This window comes from Macaca nemestrina, chromosome 12, assembly GCF_043159975.1.
Source record: "Macaca nemestrina isolate mMacNem1 chromosome 12, mMacNem.hap1, whole genome shotgun sequence".
Lineage (NCBI taxonomy): Eukaryota > Metazoa > Chordata > Mammalia > Primates > Cercopithecidae > Macaca > Macaca nemestrina.
The window spans coordinates 37,359,604-37,382,105 of record NC_092136.1 but is presented as its reverse complement, the minus strand read 5'-3'; the positions used below and the strand labels follow the sequence as shown (position 1 = coordinate 37,382,105).

The 22,502-nt window shown below is 37.1% G+C and overlaps 2 protein-coding genes across 9 annotated transcripts in view; one reads left to right on the top strand and one right to left on the bottom strand.

The window, feature by feature from the left end:
- Positions 1-855, bottom strand: part of LOC105471467 (kinesin family member 18A) — an 85,036-nt gene extending 84,181 nt beyond the window's left edge. Inside the window, exon 1 of one of the 3 annotated variants that reach the window (XM_011723947.3) lies at positions 725-855. The gene's annotated coding sequence lies outside the window, so the exon portion shown is untranslated. Of the gene's footprint in view, positions 1-639; positions 662-724 lie in introns of those variants that run through there. The other 2 variants (XM_011723948.3, XM_071074939.1) reach the window with 2 other exon arrangements.
- Positions 856-947: 92 nt separating this feature from the next.
- LOC105471466 (methyltransferase 15, mitochondrial 12S rRNA N4-cytidine) overlaps positions 948-22,502 on the top strand; it is a 258,987-nt gene continuing 237,432 nt past the window's right edge. For 5 of the 6 annotated variants that reach the window (XM_071074945.1, XM_071074942.1, XM_071074944.1 and 2 more), the window contains exons 1-3: positions 948-1,115; positions 2,834-3,070; positions 5,983-6,269. In XM_071074945.1, the coding sequence (XP_070931046.1) occupies positions 6,000-6,269 (270 nt within the window). In that variant the 5' untranslated portion in view covers positions 948-1,115; positions 2,834-3,070; positions 5,983-5,999. Of the gene's footprint in view, positions 1,129-2,833; positions 3,071-5,982; positions 6,270-22,502 lie in introns of all 6 variants that reach the window. The other variant, XM_071074941.1, reaches the window with a different exon arrangement.

Genomic DNA, 22,502 nt, shown 5'->3' with positions numbered 1-22,502 from the left:
TGTAACTGAGAGACTAATGAGCTCCTAAAAAAAAAAAAAAAAAAAAAAGTCCCGCGGAAACCAAGAACAGACTATAGGACGGATTCTATGTTTACAGTTTAATTTCATTTGCAGAACATTTGCCAAACACTATCTCTTCCGTACCTCATCTGATCCTCGGCAATCCCGTTAGGCAGAGCGAGTTTTATCTTGATGCTACCTACAACTGGGGCTCGGGAGGGGTTCCCGATTGACCAGTGCAAGACTAACAGTTAAAGCTCGTCAGACAAAACTTTTATGCAGTGATGAACAAAAACTCCTCGTTTGATAGGTAACCCAGGGGTACGCTTATATGCGCATCTGAAAGGAAACAGCCCGATTTTGGAGTCCGGAAAAAAGCTGACGCTGCAACGTGCTGGACAGTTAAAGTTCTCTGCCAAAGTCTGGGAAAGGGGCCAAGATGCCCTTTAAAAGTTAAGACCTTCCTCTCAGAACTTAAGGAAGGAGATCCCTGCCCTTCCAGCTGAGCAGTGGAGTATTACGGTCAAGCAGTGCTGTGCTTTTAGCAGGTTCTGAATCCCTTTTTCCTTTCACTTTCTCCCCAGGGACCCTGATCCCCCACCCACCCCTCAACGCTTCTGTGTTTGTCAAGAAGCCCACCTAGTCTTCTAGACCTGAAGCGGCAGGATCCTCCGTTCCCAATAATACAGGTCACCAAAAGCAGTGTCCCAGAGTCCAGTTTTACCTTCATGTGCCTCTCACTCACTTCAGGCCCAGGCCAGCATACCGCAACCACTTCACTTCAATGTCCGCCTCCCGGCGCTTCAGACTCAACCACAATATTCAAACCCAAGCCACCTTCCTCAGCGCCTCGTTTCATTGGCTGCCGCCCGCGTGATGTCATCACGTCGGACGCTCTCACGGCTCGCGGCAGCTTGCCGCCAAGAAGCTCAGCCTGGCGGCGCTGGGGAAGCGCTTCGCTTTCTCGTCACCGTGGCAACGCTCGAGGCCGTTTCCGGAGGCGGTGGCCAAAGTGGGCAGGGCTAGACCGGAGCTGCCTGTGGGAGGCAGTTACTTGAGATCACCAGGCCTTCTCTGGACCGGCGGGTGCAGGGCCCGGTCCCAGAGTACAGGGTGTGAGTGAGACTGGTGCGGGCAGGGGTTGGCCTATTCCCTCTGCTAGGGGGAGAGGTGGAGTTTGGGTGTGGATTAATGGGTTCTGGGTGTTTATTTTCTTTTCTCTGAGTAGTGAGGCCTCCAGGAAGTTGTAGGGACCTGTTCCTTCCAGACGTATTCATATGGGCCAAAATGTGGGGTCTCTTCACCTGAATTAATTGGAGATCTTTTGGGTTGAGGCCTCAGGCTTCATTTCTCAGGACTTCCAGGCCTACTCCCATTAGTACTGACTGTGAAACTATTTTCTGTTTGGTTGCTTTTTACATTCTCTGTCTAATGATGGCATAACAATAAATTTATTTAAAGATTTTGGCTTGGTTTGTTATTAGGTGAAGTGATTTTTTTTTAAGTCCCAGGTTACGGATATTATTTAAGAATATATACTTTAAAAAGAGAGAAAATACCTGGAACAAATGGGAAATATGTTTACTAAAATAACTTTGGCAGGTTATTTTTAATAACAGTATCTGAATTTCATGGTTCTATATATTACTGTTATTGTATCTATTCATTTAGCAATTATTTAGATTTTAGACACACAATAGTATACAATAGAATCAAACTTTCTTCCATCTTGGAGCTTATATTCTGTTGATTCAATATCACTTTATAAATAGGATGACTCTTATCCATGCAGAGCATTATAAATGCAACAATGTATGGAAACCTCTGTATTATGGACATTTATTTCCTGTTGAGGAAAATTGGGAGTATTGTGTATTGTATATGATGCATGTTATATTATTCTTTCTGATCACTAGACAGGATCAATAAAGCTACTACTTATTTTTGGCTGTATTATGTGTATCTTAGCTAATGAAATGGGTATTTGTGTGCTGCTGGGCTTGGTAATAAAATCGAGATGTCTTTATTTCCAGTAAGAACTCACTGTGTAGTACTTTATGTTTTGACTTCCCAGGTATTTTATTTGTCCCTTTACATATGGTCTCTCATTTAATTCTCAAAACAGCCTATGAGATGTAGGTACTGTTATTTTAATTTTTCTGAGAGAAAACTGAAGTTTTCAGAAAATCCCTAACGCAAAATTTTGTCTTGAACTATACAGGCAAGGCAATTCAGAATTGAGTCATTTGTCTCTGAGATACTGTCTAGATTAAGTGACATTAAGAGACTATCTTAATCCAGTCTGAAAATATGCATATTTTGCCAGTTGCTTGTAAAATTGCATGGATCATTGGTGAAGAATAGAAGTGTTTTAAATTTTGTATTTTTTGATATCCACGTCGTATAAGGTTTATCAGTGCCACATATGTTTTCACACCTAATCCAAGTACTTTAGATTTCAAATTTAGTGTTACACTTGCCATTTAGCAGTGTTCAGATGATGAGGTCCGTATTTTAAAGGAATTGTACATTTGGTTAGAGCAGACAGATTTTGACATTACAATCAATCCCACTACTATGCCACCTTGCTTCTTGTAATTTCTAAACATACAGAGCTAATGAGACAGAAATTCCCACTTTTAGTTAAAAATTGTAGTATAACTGCTGTGTTATCAGAACACAAGTTTAATATACTTTCATTGTAAACCGAAGAGTAGAGATAAGGATAAATTAAAAGTTAGATTTAAAGTTGTTTCGGACCAAAAAATAAAAATGGAAAAAGTAAAAGTGAATTGAAACATGGCAATAGTGAGGTCTTATTTATTTCCCCCAGGAAAGTCGTTTGGAAACCCCAGCGCCAACAGGACCCTTTGGCAGCTGAGGCTGGAAGCAGCGGAACCAAAGGCAGACGGTCCTGAGTTGCTGGGGCGGACGTGGACCCAATCTGTCCGTCCTTGCAAGTTTCCCCCAGGGGCAGGACCTAGACGTGCGGCACATTCAGGTTCTTCAGGACCGTAGTGGTAGTCACTGGCCCAAGTTAGAGGCCAGCTGAGAAGTCTTCCTGCCTCAGGTGAGGAGAAGGTGACCAAGTCCCGGGAACTCTTTTTGGAAACCACCAAACCTTTGGGGGTACTCCACAGGGGTCGCTGGATTCGCCCGGAGCAAAGGATATATACGCCCCTGTCCCCTTTCCCTCTCTTCAGCACGCCTTCAACCTGGGTTTGGAAGTTTCCGAATAGTTTTTCGTCGTCACAGTGTACTTCTCAGGCAGAAGCGTGTATTTTTCTCTTTCCTTAGAACCTCTTTCACTTTCTCAGTGATTGTGTGCCAGCCGCCACGTCGCGTTTTTGCCCTTAAAAATTACGTTTTCAAACAGGATTTCCTTGCAGGAGAAAATTGACTGCAATGATTATAATTGTTAGAGCCCTTGAGGAAGTATCCGTCATGGGCATCACTCACCTGTGTGTTTTCACAATTAAAAGAGTAATCTGGCCAATTTTGTGCTCTTAACAGCCAAAAGTGAACTTTGCTTGTAGAGAAAAGTTAAATAACTAGATCACAGAGGCAGCTTTCCTGACTCCCTGCTTCCTTCCTTATGACCAGAGGGAACTTAATCTTCAATCATTTAGGGTGGCTGGCTCCTAGCAGACTGCAGGAGAGCTCTAAGTTGTCTGGTAGGAAACTGGGCTACAAAAGAGAAGAATATAATTTTCTTTAGAGCATACCACTCCCCCACCTTCCATTTTTTAGGGAGGTATTGCAGGAAACAAGAGGAAAATGAACTATTTGTCACCCTTTCTCCAGGTTGACCCAAGTTGGCAGGTAATTAGTTCATAATAAAATATTCAGGCTTTGTGCCTTGACCATAGCTGAATAAACACATAGAAGCTGAATGCAGTAGAAAAAGAATTAAATGCAAGTGATAGCGTTTTTTGTTTGTTTGTTTGTTTTTTTTCCCCCGCTACTCTGCTTTTTCCGGTATGGTTCTTACTCTTATGTTAGAATTGATGACACTTCTTTTAGTTATCAAAATCTAGACATATAGGATATGGTTGTTCCAGATTTCACTTTTTAGGCCTATACATTGTACGTTCGTTACTGGGAACCCTGCAGCATACTGTTATTTTTAAGTGGAGCAGAGCCAAGCCATAGGATGTCGGTTCCTTAATAAAATGAATCTAATTTATGAGATATTACAAATATATTGTCAATTTAATTGAAGTACTATTAAATTACATAAGTAGATTAAATAGTTCCAGTGGGCTATGTTTATAGCATGGAGATTGAGTTCAGGCTCTGGGGATAGACTGTGTTACAATTTTAGCTTTATGGCTCTCTAGCTATGTAGCCTTTGGCAAATTACTTCTCTGTTTTCCCTATCTATAAAATGGGAATAATAATATTTCAAGAGTTGTGAAAGGATTGAATGAGGTAGTGCACGTAATGTGGTTATAATAGTAAGTGGTGCTTAGTAAGTGCTAAATAAATGTTAGCTATTATTTTGTAAACTGTTAGAAACAATAAGTCAGAGGGTAGTTGAGCTTACTTTTGTAAGCTTTCCGGAAACCTTAGGCATAATTAATAATTTGGCTATTTTGTTGCTGCCAAGCAACCAAAAATCTACTTAGATGACTCATTTTTTTTCCCCCCACATTTTTTCGGTGTCACATTTGCCACACAATTCTGCAGATTATAGCTTTGGTAAAGTTAACATATTCTCAAGGTAACATCTTATTGATGTTATATCATATTTGTATTTCTTTGTGTTTTATTACATGTGATCAGCTTTTCAACGTTTTTAATTTTTTTTTAATTGCAAAAGAAAAGACAGATATATTTAAATGGGATTTATGCTGCTTGTAGTATTTTGAGAACATAGGTTTTTGGTGGGGTCAGTCATACAGGTGAAATTTCCCAAAGTGAGGATTGATAACAATACTAATTCTGTGGAGTCTGGAATTAATCCATTCATTCATTTTCTTCAGAAAACAGTCATTAAGCACTGATATGCATCTTATTTTGTGTATAAAAGGTGTGGGTCATATTCTTAAATAACTAATAACCTGTGAGGAAAGAATAGTGTTAACTGGGTAGTATCAAATGGTGTTTACTGTGGTAGTATCAAAAACTTTGCTTGAAACCAACTGGGTATAAAATGCATGATGTTTTTTCAAAAGGTGTGTTAGTAATATATTTATACAAATCCTTTTTTTCTTCTGCATTTTAAAGAGTTATGGATTGCTTAAGAAAATGGAGCACATATGGTAAATCCAAGGAATATATCAATTATTTATTTTTTGGGTACAGAGGACAGATAATTAAAGGTAGACATGAAATACCAAAGTGTGCTCAGTTGAGTGTTTATACAGTTACAGTTTAAACTGATGTACACTCCACTGATACAGGGTACAGGGAGATGATCTCATCAGAGAATCAGACTGACAGACTGATTATCTTTTTTTTTTTGGATGTGCATGCGTAGTCTTTTCTCAGGGATAGTCTCTGAAGATGAGAATTTAGCATTGTGAGAAAAACAAATAGAAGAGCTTAAAATAGAAGACCATCTGAACCTAAAATATAATACTTATAATCTGTTCAGTCATCCAGATTACTTTTCAAATAGACAGTTTTAATTCATTGAATCTACTTTTTAGCCTTAATTAAAATTCAAAAAAGTATATTTCATAAAAATGTTGACCTAATAATCAATTTTCATATCCCTAATGGTTGAAATGTTAATGATATTAGAACGTATTAGGTTACATTAAAAATTGTATTTAAATTATGTCTCTGGGTCCTCTTAGGTTCCTTGCTTTGCATATATAAGAAGGGTTTGTTACTTTTACTTGTTTAAGATGTTCGGATCATGAGTCTTAAGTTTTTTTTGATGTACTAAATATTGCATATTAACTTGATTTTCCCCAAGTATTAGAACATTCTTTTAAAAAAATCCAACGATCATGTTTTAATTTTTTTTTCTAGATTTGTTTACCTACAGAATGCTTCGGTATCCGTATTTTTGTAGAATGTATAAAGAATGTCTTTCATGTTGGTTGGCATCTGGCATACCTAATTTAGGTGTCTGGCCAAAGAGAATACATACTACAGCAAAAAAATATGGAGAATATGAAGCCCAGGAGCAAACAGATCAAACTCAAGCCCAGGAGTTACACAGATCTCAAGATAGAGATTTTGAAACTATGGCTAAATTACATATTCCAGTAATGGTGGATGAAGTTGTGCATTGTTTGTCACCACAAAAAGGACAGGTGAGTTGAATTTTTATTTCTTAACACATTTTTTTGTTGAGATAAAATTCGCTTATTGTAATATTCATAATTTTAAGGTATACAGTTCAGTGCCCTTTAGTATACAGATGAACCCCAACTTTTGATGGTTGGTGCGGAAGTGATACACATTCAGTAGAAATTGTACTTTTGAGTACCATACAACCATGCTTTTTTAAAGTTTCAGCACAATATCCATATAAATTACATGAGGTAGTCAATAACTTTATTATAAAATAGGCTTTGTGTTAGTTGATTTTGCCTAACTGTAGGGTAATGTAAGTGTTCTCAGCATGTTTAAGATAGGTTAGGCTAAGCTATGATGTTCAGTAGGTTAAGTACTTAAATGCATTTTTGCCGCATGGTGTTTTCAAGTAATGAAGGGTTTGTCAGGACATAACCCCCATGTAAGTTGAGGAGAATTTGTATTCATAAGCTTATGACCACTGTTTGATTGAGGAATGTGTTTATCACCACAGTAGGAAACCCCAAACCCATTAGTATTCACTCCCCATTGACATCCTTCCCCTAGCCCCTGACAACCACTAAGCTATGTTTTATCTCTATGAATTTGCTTATTCCAGACATTTCATTTAAATGGATTCATAGATATGTGGCATTTTTTATCTGTGTTCTTTTTACTCAGCATGTTTTCAAGGTTCTTCCATGGTGTTGCATGTATCTGTACTTGGTTCCTTTTTATTGCTGAATCATTGCATTGTATTGATTTGCCACATTTTGTTTATCCATTAACCAAATGATGAGCATTTATATTGTTTCTGCTTTGTGGCTGTTGTGAATAATGCTACTATGAACATTCGTGTACACATTTTCTTTTTTTTTGAAACGGAGTCTTGCTCTGTCACCCAAGATAGAGTGCAGTGGCATGATGTTGGTTCACTGCAACCTCTGCCTTCTGGGTGCAAGCGATTCTCTTGCCTGAGCCTTCCAAGTAGCTGAGACTATAGGTGCACACTACCGTGGCTGGCTAATTTTTGTATTTTTAGTAGAGATGGGGTTTCACCATGTTGGCCAGGCTGGTCATGAACTCCTGACCTCAGGTGATCCTCCCGCCTTGGCCTCCCAAAGTGTTGTGAATACAGGCGTGAGCCACCATGGCCGGCCTTGTACAAGTTTTGGTATGGACATATGTTTTCAGTTCTCTTGGTTATATATATCTAGGAGTGGAATTCCTCTAGGCTTAACTTTTTGAGGCTGTGAAAAACTGTTTCTCAGAATTGATTAGTTTTGTCAAATGACAGTCTTAAAAGAAAAAGAACGTTACACTGGCTGAATAGTTAGGGTATGAAAACTGAATCCAGCAGAGCTTCTTGAGAATTTTATTTCATAATCCTTTCAGGAATGGCTGGACACAAAGATATGAATCTGAATTCCTGTTCCCTGTTTTCTAAGCCTTGGTTTTCAACTACCCTGAAGTATTAGAGTTCCCCAGAGAAACAAAACCAACAGACAGTTGAACCTTGAACAATGTGGGAATTTGGGGTGTTGACCCCTACAGAGTTGAAAATCCATGTGTAACTTTTGACTCTCCAAAAAATTACTCATAATCTGCTGTTGACCAGAAACCTTACTGGAAACATAAACACATATTTCTTTTTTTCTTTTTCTTTTCTTTTCTTTTTTTTTTTTTGAGATGGAGTTTCGCTCTTGTTGTCCAGGCGGGGGTGCAATGGCATAATCTCACCTCACTGCAACCTCTGCTTTCCGGGTTCAGTTGATTCTCCTGCCTCAGCCTCCCTAGTAGCCGGGATTACAGGCATGTACCACCACGCCCGGCTAATTTTGTATTTTTGATAGAGATGGGGTTTCTCCATATTGGTCAGGCTGGTCTCAAACTCCTGACCTCAGGTGATCCACCCGCCTTGGCCTCCCAAAGTGCTGAGATTACAGGTGTGAACCAATATACCCTGCCATAAACACATATTTCATATGTTATGTGTATTATATACTGTATTCTTATAGTAAGCTAGAGAAAATAAAATATTAAGAGAATCATAAGGAAGATAAAATATATTTACTATTTATTAAGTGGAAGTAACTCATCATAGTAGTCTTCATCCTTGTCTTGTTAAGTAGACTGAGGAAGAGGAGGAGGGGTTGGTCTTGCTGTTGCAAGGGTGGTAGAGGCTGAAGAAAATCCACAAATAAGTTGACTTTTGCAGTTCAAACCTGTGTTGTTCAAGGATAAATCGTGTGTGTGTGTGTGTGTGTATACCCATACACATACACGTATATATATATATGCATGTATACACACACACACACACACACAACCCTACCGATTTTGGATTTACCAGTGCTCCACAATCTTCTAAGCCAATTCTTTAACATAAGTCTCTCTCTTTATAGAAAGAGAGGATTAAAGGATTAAATAAGATCTTCGATTATGACCTTAGATCATAATCTAGATATTTAATTTAGATTAAATTAAATAAGGTCTAAGATTATTGTTTAAAGTCATAATCGAAGACCTTATTTAATCCTGCCAGAAATACTGTAAGGTAAGTGTGATCTCTTTAAAGCAATGTAAGAAATACTGGTTGATATAATATTCAAAACATAAAAGCTAGAAACTTTCTGATATGTATATTCATTCACAAGAGAAAAAAGTTTTGTAGATTGTTTTCCATTTTTAAAGATAATTTAATGCTTATATTTCTTAATGTACTGACTTCAGAAATGTGATCCCTTATTCTAGCAGGTACTGTTTTTATCTAAATCAGTTATTTTTATATCTCATCTTTCTTCTTTTTCCAACATATTGCTTAGTGGTTAATAGCAAAGATTCTGGAACTGGACTGCCTAGGTTCGAAGCTCTTGTCTAGGAAACATGTGCATGTGTGCACACACCCAGCTTTTCTTTTTCCTGAAACTTTTTCATGTTGGATCAGGCAGTTTTCATGAACTAAATTTAAGCTATATGTATAAGGTGTACTACAATGGCTGGATGTTGCTCATACAAAAGCCATCAGGGATATGATGTGGGTTGCTTCGTAAAAATATTGTTTACCTTCTCCTCAGGCAGTATACACAGGCAAATTTACACACAAAATAAATACAGCATTCTTTAAAAAAATTTTTTTTAAATTTTAATTGTTCTAGAGAGAGTCTGTTTCTGTTGTTGAAGCTGAAGTACGCTGGTGTGATCATAACTCACTGTAGTCTGGAACTCCTGGGCTCAGGTGATCCTTGCTGTCTCAGCCTCCTGAGTAGCTGGTCCTAGAGGTGTGAGCTGCTGCATCCAGCTAAACCCTGTATTCTTAAATGAATTTATGTGTATAAAGTATTTAGCTCAATGCTGTCATGTAGTGGTACTCCAAATATACATGAAAATGTAAATTAAAGTATTAAATTGGATAAAACTTCTTGTTGAATGTGAGTGACTTCATCAAAATGAAATTCTCTTGGTGTTTTAAAAAAGATCCATAATGCAGGGATAACAATTAAAATCCATAAATAAGTGTGAGTTTTATTTTTATTATTTATTTATTTATTTATTTTAATTATTATTATACTTTTTAAGTTCTGGGGTACATGTGCACAACGTGCAGGTTTGTTACATATGTATACATGTGTTATGTTGGTGTGCTGCACGCATTAACTCGTCATTTACGTTAGGTATATCTCCTAATGCTATCCCTCCTCCCTCCCCGCTCCCCACAATAGGCCCCGCTGTGTGATGTTCCCCTTCCTGTGTCCAAGTGATCTCATTGTTCAATTCCCACCTGTGAGTGAGAACATGCGGTGTTTGGTTTTCTGTTCTTGCGATAGCTTGCTGAGAATGATGGTTTCCAGTTGCATTCATGTCCCTACAAAGGACACGAATTTTTTATGGCTGCATACTATTACATGGTGTTTATGTGCCACATTTTCTTAATCCAGTCTGTCACTGATGGACATTTGGGCTGATTCCAAGTCTTTGCTATTGTGAATAGTGCTGCAATAAACATATGTGTGCATGTGTCTTTATAGCAGCATGATTTATAATCCTTTGGGTATATACCCAGTAATGGGATGGCTGGGTCAAATGGTATTTCTAGTTCTAGATCCTTGAGGAATTGCCACACTGTCTTCCACAAGGGTTGAACTAATTTAGACTCCCACCAACAGTATAAAAGCATTCCTATTTCTCCACATCCTCTCCAGCATCTCTTGTTTCCTGACTTTTTAATGATCGCCATTCTAACTGGTGTGAGATGGTATCTCATTGTGGTTTTGATTTGCATTTCTCTGATGGCCAGTGATGATGAGCATTTTTTCATGTGTCTGTTGGCTGTATGAATGTCTTCTTTTGAGAAGTGTCTGTTCATATCCTTTGCCCACTTTTTGATGGGATTGTTTGCTTTTTTCTTGTAAATTTGTTTGAGTTCTCTGTAGGTTCTGGATATTAGCCCTTTGTCAGATGAGTAGATTGCAAAAATTTTCTCCCATTCTGTAGGTTGTCTGTTCACTCTGATGGTAGTTTCTTTTGCTGCGCAGAAGCTCTTTAGTTTAATGAGATCCCATTTGTCAATTTTGGCTTTTGTTGCCGTTGCTTTTGGTGTTTTAGACGTGAAGTCCTTGCCCATACCTATGTCCTGAATGGTATCACCTAGGTTTTCTTCTAGGGTTTTTATGGTTTTAGGTCTAACATTTAAGTCTCTAATCCATCTTGAATTAATTTCGTATAAGGAGTAAGGAAAGGATCCAGTTTCAGCTTTCTACTTATGGCTAGCCAGTTTTCCCAGCACCATTTATTCAATAGGGAATCCTTTCCCCATTTCTTTTTTTTGTCAGGTTTGTCAAAGATCAGATGGCTGTAGATGTGTGGTATTATTTCTGAGGGCTCTGTTCTGTTCCATTGGTCTATATCTCTGTTTTGGTACCAGTACCATGCTGTTTTGGTTACTGTAGCCTTATAGTATAGTTTGAAGTCAGGTAGCGTGATGCCTCCAGCTTTGTTCTTTTGACTTAGGATTGTCGTGGCAATGCGGGCTCTTTTTTGGTTCCATATGAACTTCAAAGCAGTGTTTTCCAATTCCGTGAAGAAAGTCATTGGTAGCTTAATGGGGATGGCATTGAATCTATAAATTATCTTGGGCAGTATGGCCAATTTCACAATATTGATTCTTCCCATCCATGAATATGGTATGTTCTTCCATTTGTTTGTGTCCTCTTTTATTTCACTGAGCAGTGGTTTGTAGTGCTCCTTGAAGAGGTCCTTTACATCCGTTGTAAGTTGGATTCCTAGGTATTTTATTCTCTATGAAGCTGTTGTGAATGGGAGTTCATTCATGATTTGGCTCTCTGTTTGTCTGTTACTGGTGTATAAGAATGCTTGTGATTTTTGCACATTGATTTTGTATCCTGAGACTTTGCTGAAGTTTCTTACCAGCTTAAGGAGATTTTGGGCTGAGACAATGGGGTTTTCTAACTATACACTCATGTCATCTGCAAAGAGGGACAATTTGACTTCTTCTTTTCCCAACTGAATAGCCTTGATTTCTTTCTCTTGCCTAGTTACCCTGTCCAGAACTTCCAACACTATGTTGAATAAGAGTGGTGAGAGAGGGCATCCCTGACTTGTGCCAGTTTTCAAAGGGAATGCTTCCAGTTTTTGTCCATTCAGTATGATACTGGCTGTGGGTTTATCATAAATAGCTCTTATTATTTTGAGATACGTTCCATCAATACCCAATTTATTGGAAGTTTTTATCATGAAGGGCTGTTGAATTTTGTCGAAGGCCTTTTCTGCATCTATTGAGATAATCATGTGGTTTTTGTCTTTGGTTCTGTTTATATGCTGGATTACGTTTATTGATTTGTGTATGTGGAACCAGCCCTGCATCCAAGGGATGAAGCCCACCTGATCATGGTGGATAAGCTTTTTGATGTGCTGCTGTATTCAGTTTGCCAGTATTTTATGGAGGATTTTTGCATCGATGTTTATCATGGATATTTGCCTAAAATTCTCTTTTTTTGTTGTGTCTCTGCCAGGCTTTGGTATCAGGATGATGCTGGCCTCATAAAATGAGTTAGGGAGGATTCCCTCTTTTTCTGTTGATTGGAATAGTTTCTGAAGGAATGGTACCAGCTCCTCCTTATACCTCTGGTAGTATTCAGCTGTGAATCCGTCTGATCCTGGCCTTTTTTTGGTTGGCAGGCTATTAATTATTGCCTCAATTTCAGAGCCTGCTATTGGTCTATTCAGGGATTCAGCTTCTTCCTGGTTTAGTCTTGGGAGAGTGTATGTGTCCAGGAAATTATCCATTACTTTATATTTTCTAGTTTATTTGCGTAGAGGTGTTTATAGTATTCTCTGATGGTAGTTTGTATTTCTGTGGGGTCGGTGGTGATATCCTCTGTATCATTTTTTATTGCATCTATTTGATTCTTCTCTCTTTTCTTCTTTATTAGTCTTGCTAGTGGTCTATCAACTTTGTTGATCTTTTCAAAAAACCAGCTCCTGGATTCATTGATTTTTTGGAGGGTTTTTTGTGTCTCTATCTCCTTCAGTTCTGCTCTGATCTTAGCTATTTCTTGCTGTCTGCTAGCTTTTGAATGTTTGCTCTCGCTTCTCTAGTTCTTTTAATTGTGATGTTAGGGTGTCAATTTTAGATCTTTCCTGCTTTCTCTTGTGGACATTTAGTGCTATAAATTTCCCTCTACACACTGCTTCAAATGTGTCCCAGAGATTCTGGTGTGTTGTGTCTTTGTTCTCCTTGGTTTCAGAGAGCATCTTTATTTCTGCCTTCATTTCGTTATGTACCCAGTAATCATTCAGGAGCACGTTGTTCAGTTTTTATGTAGTAGAGCTGTTTTGATTCAGTGTCTTAGTCCTGAGTTGTAGTTTCATTGCACTGTGGTCTGAGAGACAGTTTGTTAGAATTTCTGTTCTTTTACATTTGCTGAGGAGTGCTTCCAACTATGTGGTCAATTTTGGAGTAAGTGCGATGTGGTGCTGAGAAGAATGTATATTCTGTTAATTTGGAGTGGAGAGTTCTGTAGATGTCTATTAGGTCCCCTTGATGCCAAGTTGAGTTCAATTCCTGGATATCCTTGTTAACTTTCTGTCTCGTTGATCTGTCTAATGTTGACAGTGGGGTGTTAAAGTCTCCCATTATTATTGTATGGGAGTCTAAGTCTCTTTTTAAGTCTCTAAGGACTTGCTTTATGAATCTAGGTGCTCCTGTATTGGGTGCATATGTATTTAGGATAGTTAGCTCTTCTTGATGAATGGATTCCTTTACCATTGTGTAATGGCCTTCTTTGTCTCTTTTGATCTTTGATTGTTTCAAGTCTGTTTTGTCAGAGACTAGGATTGCAACCCCTACTTTTTTTGTTTTCCATCTGCTTCGTAGATTTTCCTCCATTCCTTTATTTTGAGCCCATGTGTGTCTCTGCATGTGAGATGGGTCTCCTGAATACAGCAAACGTATGGGTCTTGACTCTTTATCCAATTTGCCAGTCTGTGTCTTTTAATTGGACCATTTAGACCATTTACATTTAAGGTTAATATTGTTATGCGTGAACTTGATCCTGTCATTATAATATTAGCGGTTATTTTGCTTGTTAGTTGATGCAGTTTCTTCCTAGCATAGATGGTCTTTACATTTTGGCATGTTTTTGCAATGGCTGGTACTGGTTGTTCCTTTCCATGTCTAGTGCTTCCTTCAGGATCTCTTGTAGGGCAGGCCTGGTGTTGACAAAAATCTCTATGCATTTGCTTATCTTTAAAGGATTTTATTTCTCCTTCACTTATGAAACTTAGTTTGGCTGGATATGAAATTCTGGGTTGAAAATTCTTTTCTTTAGGAATGTTGAACATTGGCCCCCACTCTCTTCTGGCTTGTAGAGATTCTGCTGAGACATCTGCTATTAGTCTAATGGGCTTCCCTTTGTGTGTAACCTGACCTTTCTCTCTGGCTGCCCTTTACATTTTTTCCTTCATTTCAACTTCAGTTAATCTAACAATTATGTGTCTTGGAGTTGCTCTTCTCGAGGAGTATCTTTGTGGCGTTCTCTGTATTTCCTGAATTTGAATGTTGGCCTGCCTTCCTGGTTGGGAAGTTCTCCTGGATGACATCCTTCAGAGTGTTTTCCAATTTGGTTCCATTCTCCCCGTCACTTTCAGGTATACCAATCAGACGTAGATTTGGTCTTTTCACATAATCCCATATTTCTTGGAGGCTTTGTTCATTTCTTTTTACTCTTTTTTCTCTAGACTTCTCTTCTCGCTTCATTTCAATCATTTGATCTTCAGTCACTGATACTCTTTCTTCCAGTTGATCGAGTCAGTTACTGAAGCTTGTACATTTGTCACGTAGTTCTCGTGTCATGGTTTTCATCTCTATCTGTTCGTTTATGGACTTCTTTGCATTGATTATTCTAGTTATCTGTTCTTCCATTCTTTTTTCAAGGTTTTTAGTTTGTTTGTGCTGGGTACCTGGTTCCTCCTTTAGCTCTGAGAAGTTTGATCGACTGAAGCCTTCTTCTCTCAACTCGTGAAAGTCATTCGCCATCCAGCTTTGTTCCATTGCTGGTGATGAGCTGCGTTCCTTTGGAGGGGGAGATGCTCTCTGAGTTTTTGAATTTCCAGCTTTTCTGCCCTGCTTTTCCCCCATGTTTGTGGTTTTATCTGCCTTTGGTGTGATGATTGTGACATACTGATGGGTTTTTGGTGTGGGTGTCCTTTCTGTTTGTTAGTTTTCCTTCTAACAGTCAGGACCCTCAGCTGCAGGTCTTCTGGAGTTTGCTTGAGGTCCATTCCAGACCCTGTTTGCTAGCAACAGAGGCTGCAGAAGATAGAATATTGCTGAACAGCGAGTGTTGCTATCTGATTCTTGCTCAGGAAGCTTCGTCTCAGAGGTGTACCCAGCCGTGTGAGGTGTGAGGTGTCGGTCTGCACCTAGTGGGGGATGTCTCCTAATGAGGCTACTCAGTTGTCAGGGACCCACTTGAGCAGGCAGTCTGTCTGTTCTCAGATCTCTACCTCCATGCTGGGAGAACCACTGCTCTCTTCAAAGCTGTCAGACAGGGACATTTACATCTGCAGAGGTTTCTGCTGCTTTTTGTTTAGCTATGTCCTGTCCCCAGAGGTGGAGTCTACAGAGGCAGGCAGGCCTCCTTGAGCTGAGGTGGGCTCCACCCAATTCGAGCTTCCTGTGGGCTTTGTTTACCTACTTAAGCCTCAGCAATGGCGGACGCCCCTCCCCCAGCTGTGCTGCCACCTTGTAGTTAGATCTCAGACTGCTGTGCTAGCAATGAGGGAGGCTCCCTGGGTGTGGGACCCTCCGGGCCAGGTGTGGGATATAATATCCTGGTGTGTCGTTTGCTGAGACCCTTGGTAAAGCACAGTATTAGGGTGGGAGTTACCCGATTTTCCAGGTGTTGTGTGTCTTAGTTTCCCTTGGCTAGGAAAAGGAATTCCCTTCCCCCTTGCGCTTCCCAGGTGAGGCGATGCCTCGCCCTGCTTCAGCTCTTGCTGGTCGGGCTACATTGGCTGACCAGCACTGACTGTCTGACATGCCCCAGTGAGATGAACCTGGTACCTCAGTTGAAAATGCAGAGATCGTCCATCTTCTGTGTCGCTCACGCTGGGAGCCGGAGGCTGGAGCTGTTCCTATTCGGCCATCTTCAAGTGTGAGTTTTAAGAAATGTATATTGAAATATATATGATGTATTTTAATGTGTGTATATATACATACGTATATACAGGTATATATACACCTGTGTGTGTATATATATACATATGTATGTATATATATAACCGCCCCATCCTTTCAAATATTTATACACCTATATATGTATGTATATGTATATGTACATACATATATGTATATATGTATATGTATATGTACATACATATGTATATATATTTGAAAGGATGGGGCAGTTAGTAAAAATTGGAACCAAATTCAGTGGCTTGAACTTCACTTCTGAAACTAAAAACCAAAGTACATTGTATTAATTTATTAAACTCTAGTAACAAAGCCAAATGCTTATTTTGCCGTAAGCCATGGAGTAGAAAAACAAACAAAAACAAATTGCGCTACATCTTCTAGCAAATCAGTATTGTATCCAACTTTTTTCCAAAACCAAGTGGAATAAAATTAGATAATTCTACAACTTGGCCTACACTACTGTTTCATTCTGTTCAGGTACCTACAAATGTAATGTTGGTTTATTTTGACATTTTCCTTGTTCTGATTTGAGTTGGGTTTTCCAGTAACTTTTTATAGAAAGTTTGATTTTATCAATGTTATTTCTGAAAACTTTTCTTGTGAGATACACTTAGAGACAATGTTATTTCTTACTCTTTCTGCTGTCTGGCAGACAGCTTTATTCACTATTCCCTTAATCTTCAAGTAATAAAGAACTGGTGACAGTCCTTGGACAGGAAAGGTCTTTATATCATCCATAATCCATTATTTGCTTCTCTTCTTCCTGAGCCTTTTCCCCCAAATCATTTTCCTTTGCAAACTATGAGTCATACACTCACTTGCATCAGTCACTTACTTACTATTACCTTTTTCTGCATCGACTTCAATGGTGAATTTACAGATGAAACTTTTTTTTTTTTTTGAGATGGAGTCTCGCTCTGTCCCCCAGGTTGGAGTACAGTGGTGCGATCTCGGCTCACTGCAAGCTCCTCCTCGTGGGTTCACTCCATTCTCCAGATAAAGCTTTGATGTAACAGGAACTTTAAAAAATATCTGAATTTATTTAAAGTGAGGCGCAAGGCATTTTATAGTTCTTTTTTCTTTAATACTTGAAAAGTGCTCACCTAAAGAAAATAGTGATTTTGGGAATTTCTTCAGCATCATAGCTAGTTTACTACCTATGTAGTTTAGTACAAATTTGTTTTCAAATGCACTTAAAATATTTACTAGTTTTAATTATGAGAAAAATATCCTCTTTCCCTTGGAAAGTATTTAAAATTTTAATTGTTAAGAAGAAATTAAAGATACTATTTCTCCTTGCTTAGTTTGCATTATTTCATATTCTAGGTGAATAACTTCTTGTGAAAATGTATTATCCTAAGAACATTTATTTTTTTCTCCTGGAGATATTTTACTCTGGGCTAATAGATTAACTTTTTATTCTTGATTTCTGAAAACAGGAGAAAAAAAAGTTTAGTGATTTTCTAAATAACTAGATTCTGCTTAGTTTAAGATGGTAGCAGTTTGGAGAGTATAGGAAACCTGATATTCTTGCCCCAGTAGTAGTGCTAATTTAGCTTGGTGCCTTGGGGCTTCTTTGAGTGCTATTATAAGGGCACAAGTGCCCCACCAGTACAAGTAGCTGTGCGGTTTGGTCAATTAACTTTCCATGGTTATGCCTCAGATTCCTCATCTGTAAAATGAGGAAATAGAACCTATCTCACTTCTGGTTACTCTGAGGATTAGATGAGTGAATATACATAAATTATTTAGAATTGTATCTTCCAAGTAGTTGAACCCAATAAATATTAGCTGTTATGGGAATAGCAAGAGTCAAAGTTGTTAGCCAGATTAAAAAAGAAATTCAGGAGAAAAATGCAAGGAGAGAGCAAAGGTGGAACCAACCTGTCTGGAAATGAAAAAGTACTGTTTCCTCTTTCTGGAACTCTCCTCATCTTCATCCTTCAGGCCTGGAGTCAGGTTTTACTTGTTTATGGGAACTTTTGATGAGCCTCCACAGAAAACAGGTATCCCAATTACATATCATGTACTTTTGTTCATAGCAGCTTAATGTCATAATTATAATTTTGATGAGATTATTTGTTCAATAGACACCCTCTTAGTAGATTGCCCTCTATGAAGCCATGGACATATTTGTCTTGCTTACCATTATATCTCTAGTGCTTAGCTCAAGGCCTGCCACATGGTGATTTTGTAATGATGTTTTAAGTGAATGAATAAAAGTCAAAGTAAACTAGAAGACAGATGTGAGGCACCAATAAGAGGAATGTCCCTTGGGTACTACTGAGGTAGCTTCTCTGGTTCAAGACTTTTATATAATTTCAGTGTCAGTAGGCAGGCCAGGTCTGATGAAGTAACTGATCTGAAAAAACAGATACAAAGGCTGAGAAAATAAGCTGGCACCTAAACTCAAGTAAAATAGATTATGATGACAAATAGGTTAAATTTGCTAGGTTTGGTTTATAAATATTTCACAGTGAGTATTTTACCTATTTTAAGTTATAATGTTTAGTATTTTTATAACTATTAGATTTTCTATAGTTATGGTACTAGCTTTGATAATTTTCTTTATTAAATGCATTATGCTCTGTACAATGGAATTTTCTTAAGATCAGTAGCAGTATTTTACTTGTTTTATTTAAAAATCTTTGCAATCTTTAATGGAGAGCAGACATCAAAGAGAAAAATACTGAAACTATATGTTTGCTCTCTTTAAATATTGGAGGCTGATGACAGGAGTTTATTTTGTTTGGATTCAAATTGTTAAAGAGAAGATTTCCTAAGGGATAGGACCAATGGCATAGCATCTAGAGGGAGATACTTAAAAAAAATTTTTTTTGAGATGGGGTTTCACTCTGTCGCCTGGGCTGGAGTGCAGTGGGGCGATCTTGGCTCACTGCAAGCTCTGCCTCCTGAGTTCACACCATTCTCCTTCTGCCTGAGCCTCCCGAGTAGCTGGAACTATAGGCGTCTGCCACCACACCCAGCTAATTTTTTTGTATGTTTAGTAGAGACAGGGTTTCACCGTGTTAGCCAGGATGGTCTCCATCTCCTGACCTCGTGATCTGCCCGCCTCAGCCTCCCAAAGTGCTGGGATTACAGACGTGAGCCACCGTGCCTGGCCTTTTTTTTTTTCTTCTTAAGAAAATACTTAAAGTTTCAGATGGGATGGACTGTTGATGTTGTGTTTTCCCTCTCTTATTTTTTTAAAAACAGGCTTCTTTTAGGCAAATTTTATTTTACATTGCATTCTTCCTTTGTTTGGAGAATGTTTTTAAAAATCATGTAGCACATTAAGTGACCTTTGTATTAAAATATCTTCCGAAATGTGACACTGCCAGTGCTGTGCTTGTAAAGGTTTAACAGCTGGCTCTCTGGGCATAAGGGGTGGGATGTGAATTAAAAAAAAATGAAAAACCCTGATTTTAGTATTTGCAAATTTCCATGGTGTATGTATTCCTGATGTCACGGAATGTAGATTTAGTCTCTGCCTATTTCTTCAATTTCTGTTTCCCTCTTCTTGAATTTTATATCAATCACAATGCAGTTTTCCATACACTTTATAGTATTTGATGCTTCTGTTCCCTTACACTTGCTCTTTTCCCTGTGACTTGGTCTGAGAACATCTTGTTCATATTTCCGTATCTGGGTTAGTCAACTTATCCTTCTTCAAGTTTCTCTTCAAAGTTATTCACTCTTTCTTCTTTTGACTGCTTCAGAACCTTGTCCTTGTTTTCTCCTTTTTTCTTTTTTTTTTAATTTTTATGAGTACATAGCAGTCATATATATTTATAGGGCAAATGAGCTATCTCAACACAGGCATTCAGTGTGTGACAATCACGTCAGGGTAAATGGGTCATCTATCATCTCAAGCATTTATCATTTCTTTGTGCTACGAGCATTCCAATTATATTCTTTTAGTTATTTTAAAATGTACAATAAATTATTGTTGACTGTTACCTGTTGTGCTTTCAAATAATCTTATTCATTCTACCTAACTATATTGAACCTTGTCTTTTTTAAAATTATGGAGTGTATTACATTGTATTATAATTATTTCTTCATTGTTATAGATTGGAAGCTTATTAAGAATACACCATGGAATACTATGCAGCCATCAAAAAGGATGAGTTTGCGTCCTTTGTAGGGACATGGATGCAGCTGGAAACCATCATTCTTAGCAAACTATCACAAGAACAGAAAACCAAACACCGCATGTTCTCACTCATAGGTGGGAACTGAACAATAAGATCACTTGGACTCAGGAAGGGGAACATCACACACAGGGGCCTATCATGGGGAGGGGGTAGGGGGGAGGGATTGCATTGGGAGTTATACCTGATGTAAATGATGAGTTGATGGGTGCAGCACATCAACATGGCACAAGTATACATATGTAACAAACCTGCACGTTATGCACATGTACCCTACAACTTAAAGTATAATAATAATAAATAAATTTAAAAAAAAATAAAATCTTAGAATTTAAAAAAAAAAAAAAAAAAAAAGAATAAAGACGATGTCTTTTTCTTCTTTGTTTCCCCAGCACCAGTATAGTGCCTGACTCTTAGTGGGAGGGCAATAAATATTTATTTTAACTGTAGTTGAACTGATAATTTATTAGTGTTATCGGTTGATTTAACTTAATTGGCTTTTTTATTTATGCACTGGGATCTGAGGATAGTGCTGTCTTTGGGCCCTGTGCTATACAAAAATTTGTTGCTTCATTTGTGTAATAGATTTAGAAAGAAGAAATTTTGACACTTCTAATACGTCTTTAAAGGGTTTCAAAATATTCTTAACCTGAACTCTCCAATATAACTATTAATGATTTATAACATAACTTGAGAATAACAACATATTATTATAATACAACATTTTAGAAGCAAATTACCTTTTTGAAGAAAACAATTTATTTTTCATATTACTTTATGGTTTTTAGAAATAGACAATTGTTTTATGATGATATCTTAAGCAAAATGAATATTGTTGTTTTATTATTTTACTGTTGAAGGTTCTATATTGAAGATTTTTTTCTATGAAAACTTTTAAAGCTTATCTTTGGTATGTATTTAAAAATCTCATTAGTATTGGATTTTATGATTAGCTTTAGGTTTATTATATGCAATATTTTAAGAGTGGTGTGTTTATCTGTTATTTGGGATAAATGTAGCATTTATAGGTAACCTGCATTGCCTAGCAATGTGATGAATATTTTGCATACTGTTGTTAAGGTATTTAAAATCTTTAGGGAGTCAAAGTAAAGTAAACCTACTAGACAACAATTAAATGTTGAATTCTTATATTTGATCATTTAATAAATAATTTTTATATAGTATTTTTAGTTATAAAAAGTATAGTTTATTAAAACTCTAATGTGTATTAACTCCATCTTACTCACTCAAAGTATCAAGTTTAGAAATTCCTCTTAGAGAGTCTTGGTGTGAGAGGTATGGGAATATGAATCCCACAGGTAAATTTAGCATATTTTATTTAATGAGAATGGTTATGGATTACATTTTTTATAAAATGCTTGTTCATATCATATGTTATAAAAATAAAAACTGATGCAGAAATGAGTTTTCTTGGTTATCTCTTCAAATCCTACTATATGTATACATATATATGTATATATACTATATACTATATATAGTGTATATATGTATATATACACATGTGTATATATATACACTATATCGTGTATATATGTATATACAGTATATATGTATATATATCAAATTAGCATATAATTTGATATAATGACGTCTCAAACATTGAAGAATGAAGCAAACGGTTTATACAGACCGAGAGAGAAAATAAGTAGCTATAAGAAATGCACATACGTTCTAAAGCAATATTCACCATTTAAATGTTATTTAAATATAGTTTAAATATTTAAACTATATAGTATATATATAGTGTGTATATAGTATATATATGTATACAGTGTATATATAGTGTATATAGTATATATGGTGTTTTAGGTAAATGAGATAGTTATGACTAAAGTATTACTTAATCTAACAGTTTTTTAGAATGTTAGAAGTAAACGTTATTTAAACTAAATGAAAATAGCATGTTTTTTCATGCTTATTTTTTCCATAATGATGGGTTACCATTTAAAAATTGTTTTTATATATATGTATATAGGTGTGTATATATACATTTATGTATAAATATAAGTAACTGTATAATTAGGTTTTCATATTCAAATCTAATAATTACAGTGTATATTGAATGTATAACATCGTTTTTAGTAAATTCAACATTCATGAAAATGTGCTTGTTTTCTACCACTGATTTAATGCATTTTTATCACTATATAATTCTCTTTATTTGAATTGTGAAGCAAATTATTACTAGAGGACATCAAATAATTAAGACCGACAACTTATTCAATTGTTTTTCCTATCCAGTGACTTTAAATTATCTTTTTTCTAGTTGGTCTTTCTCATGGTCCCAAGCTAATTCTTTGCTACTAAAATATAAGAATTAAGATTAAAAAAAATCAGGCTTCCAAGGTAATTTTTCT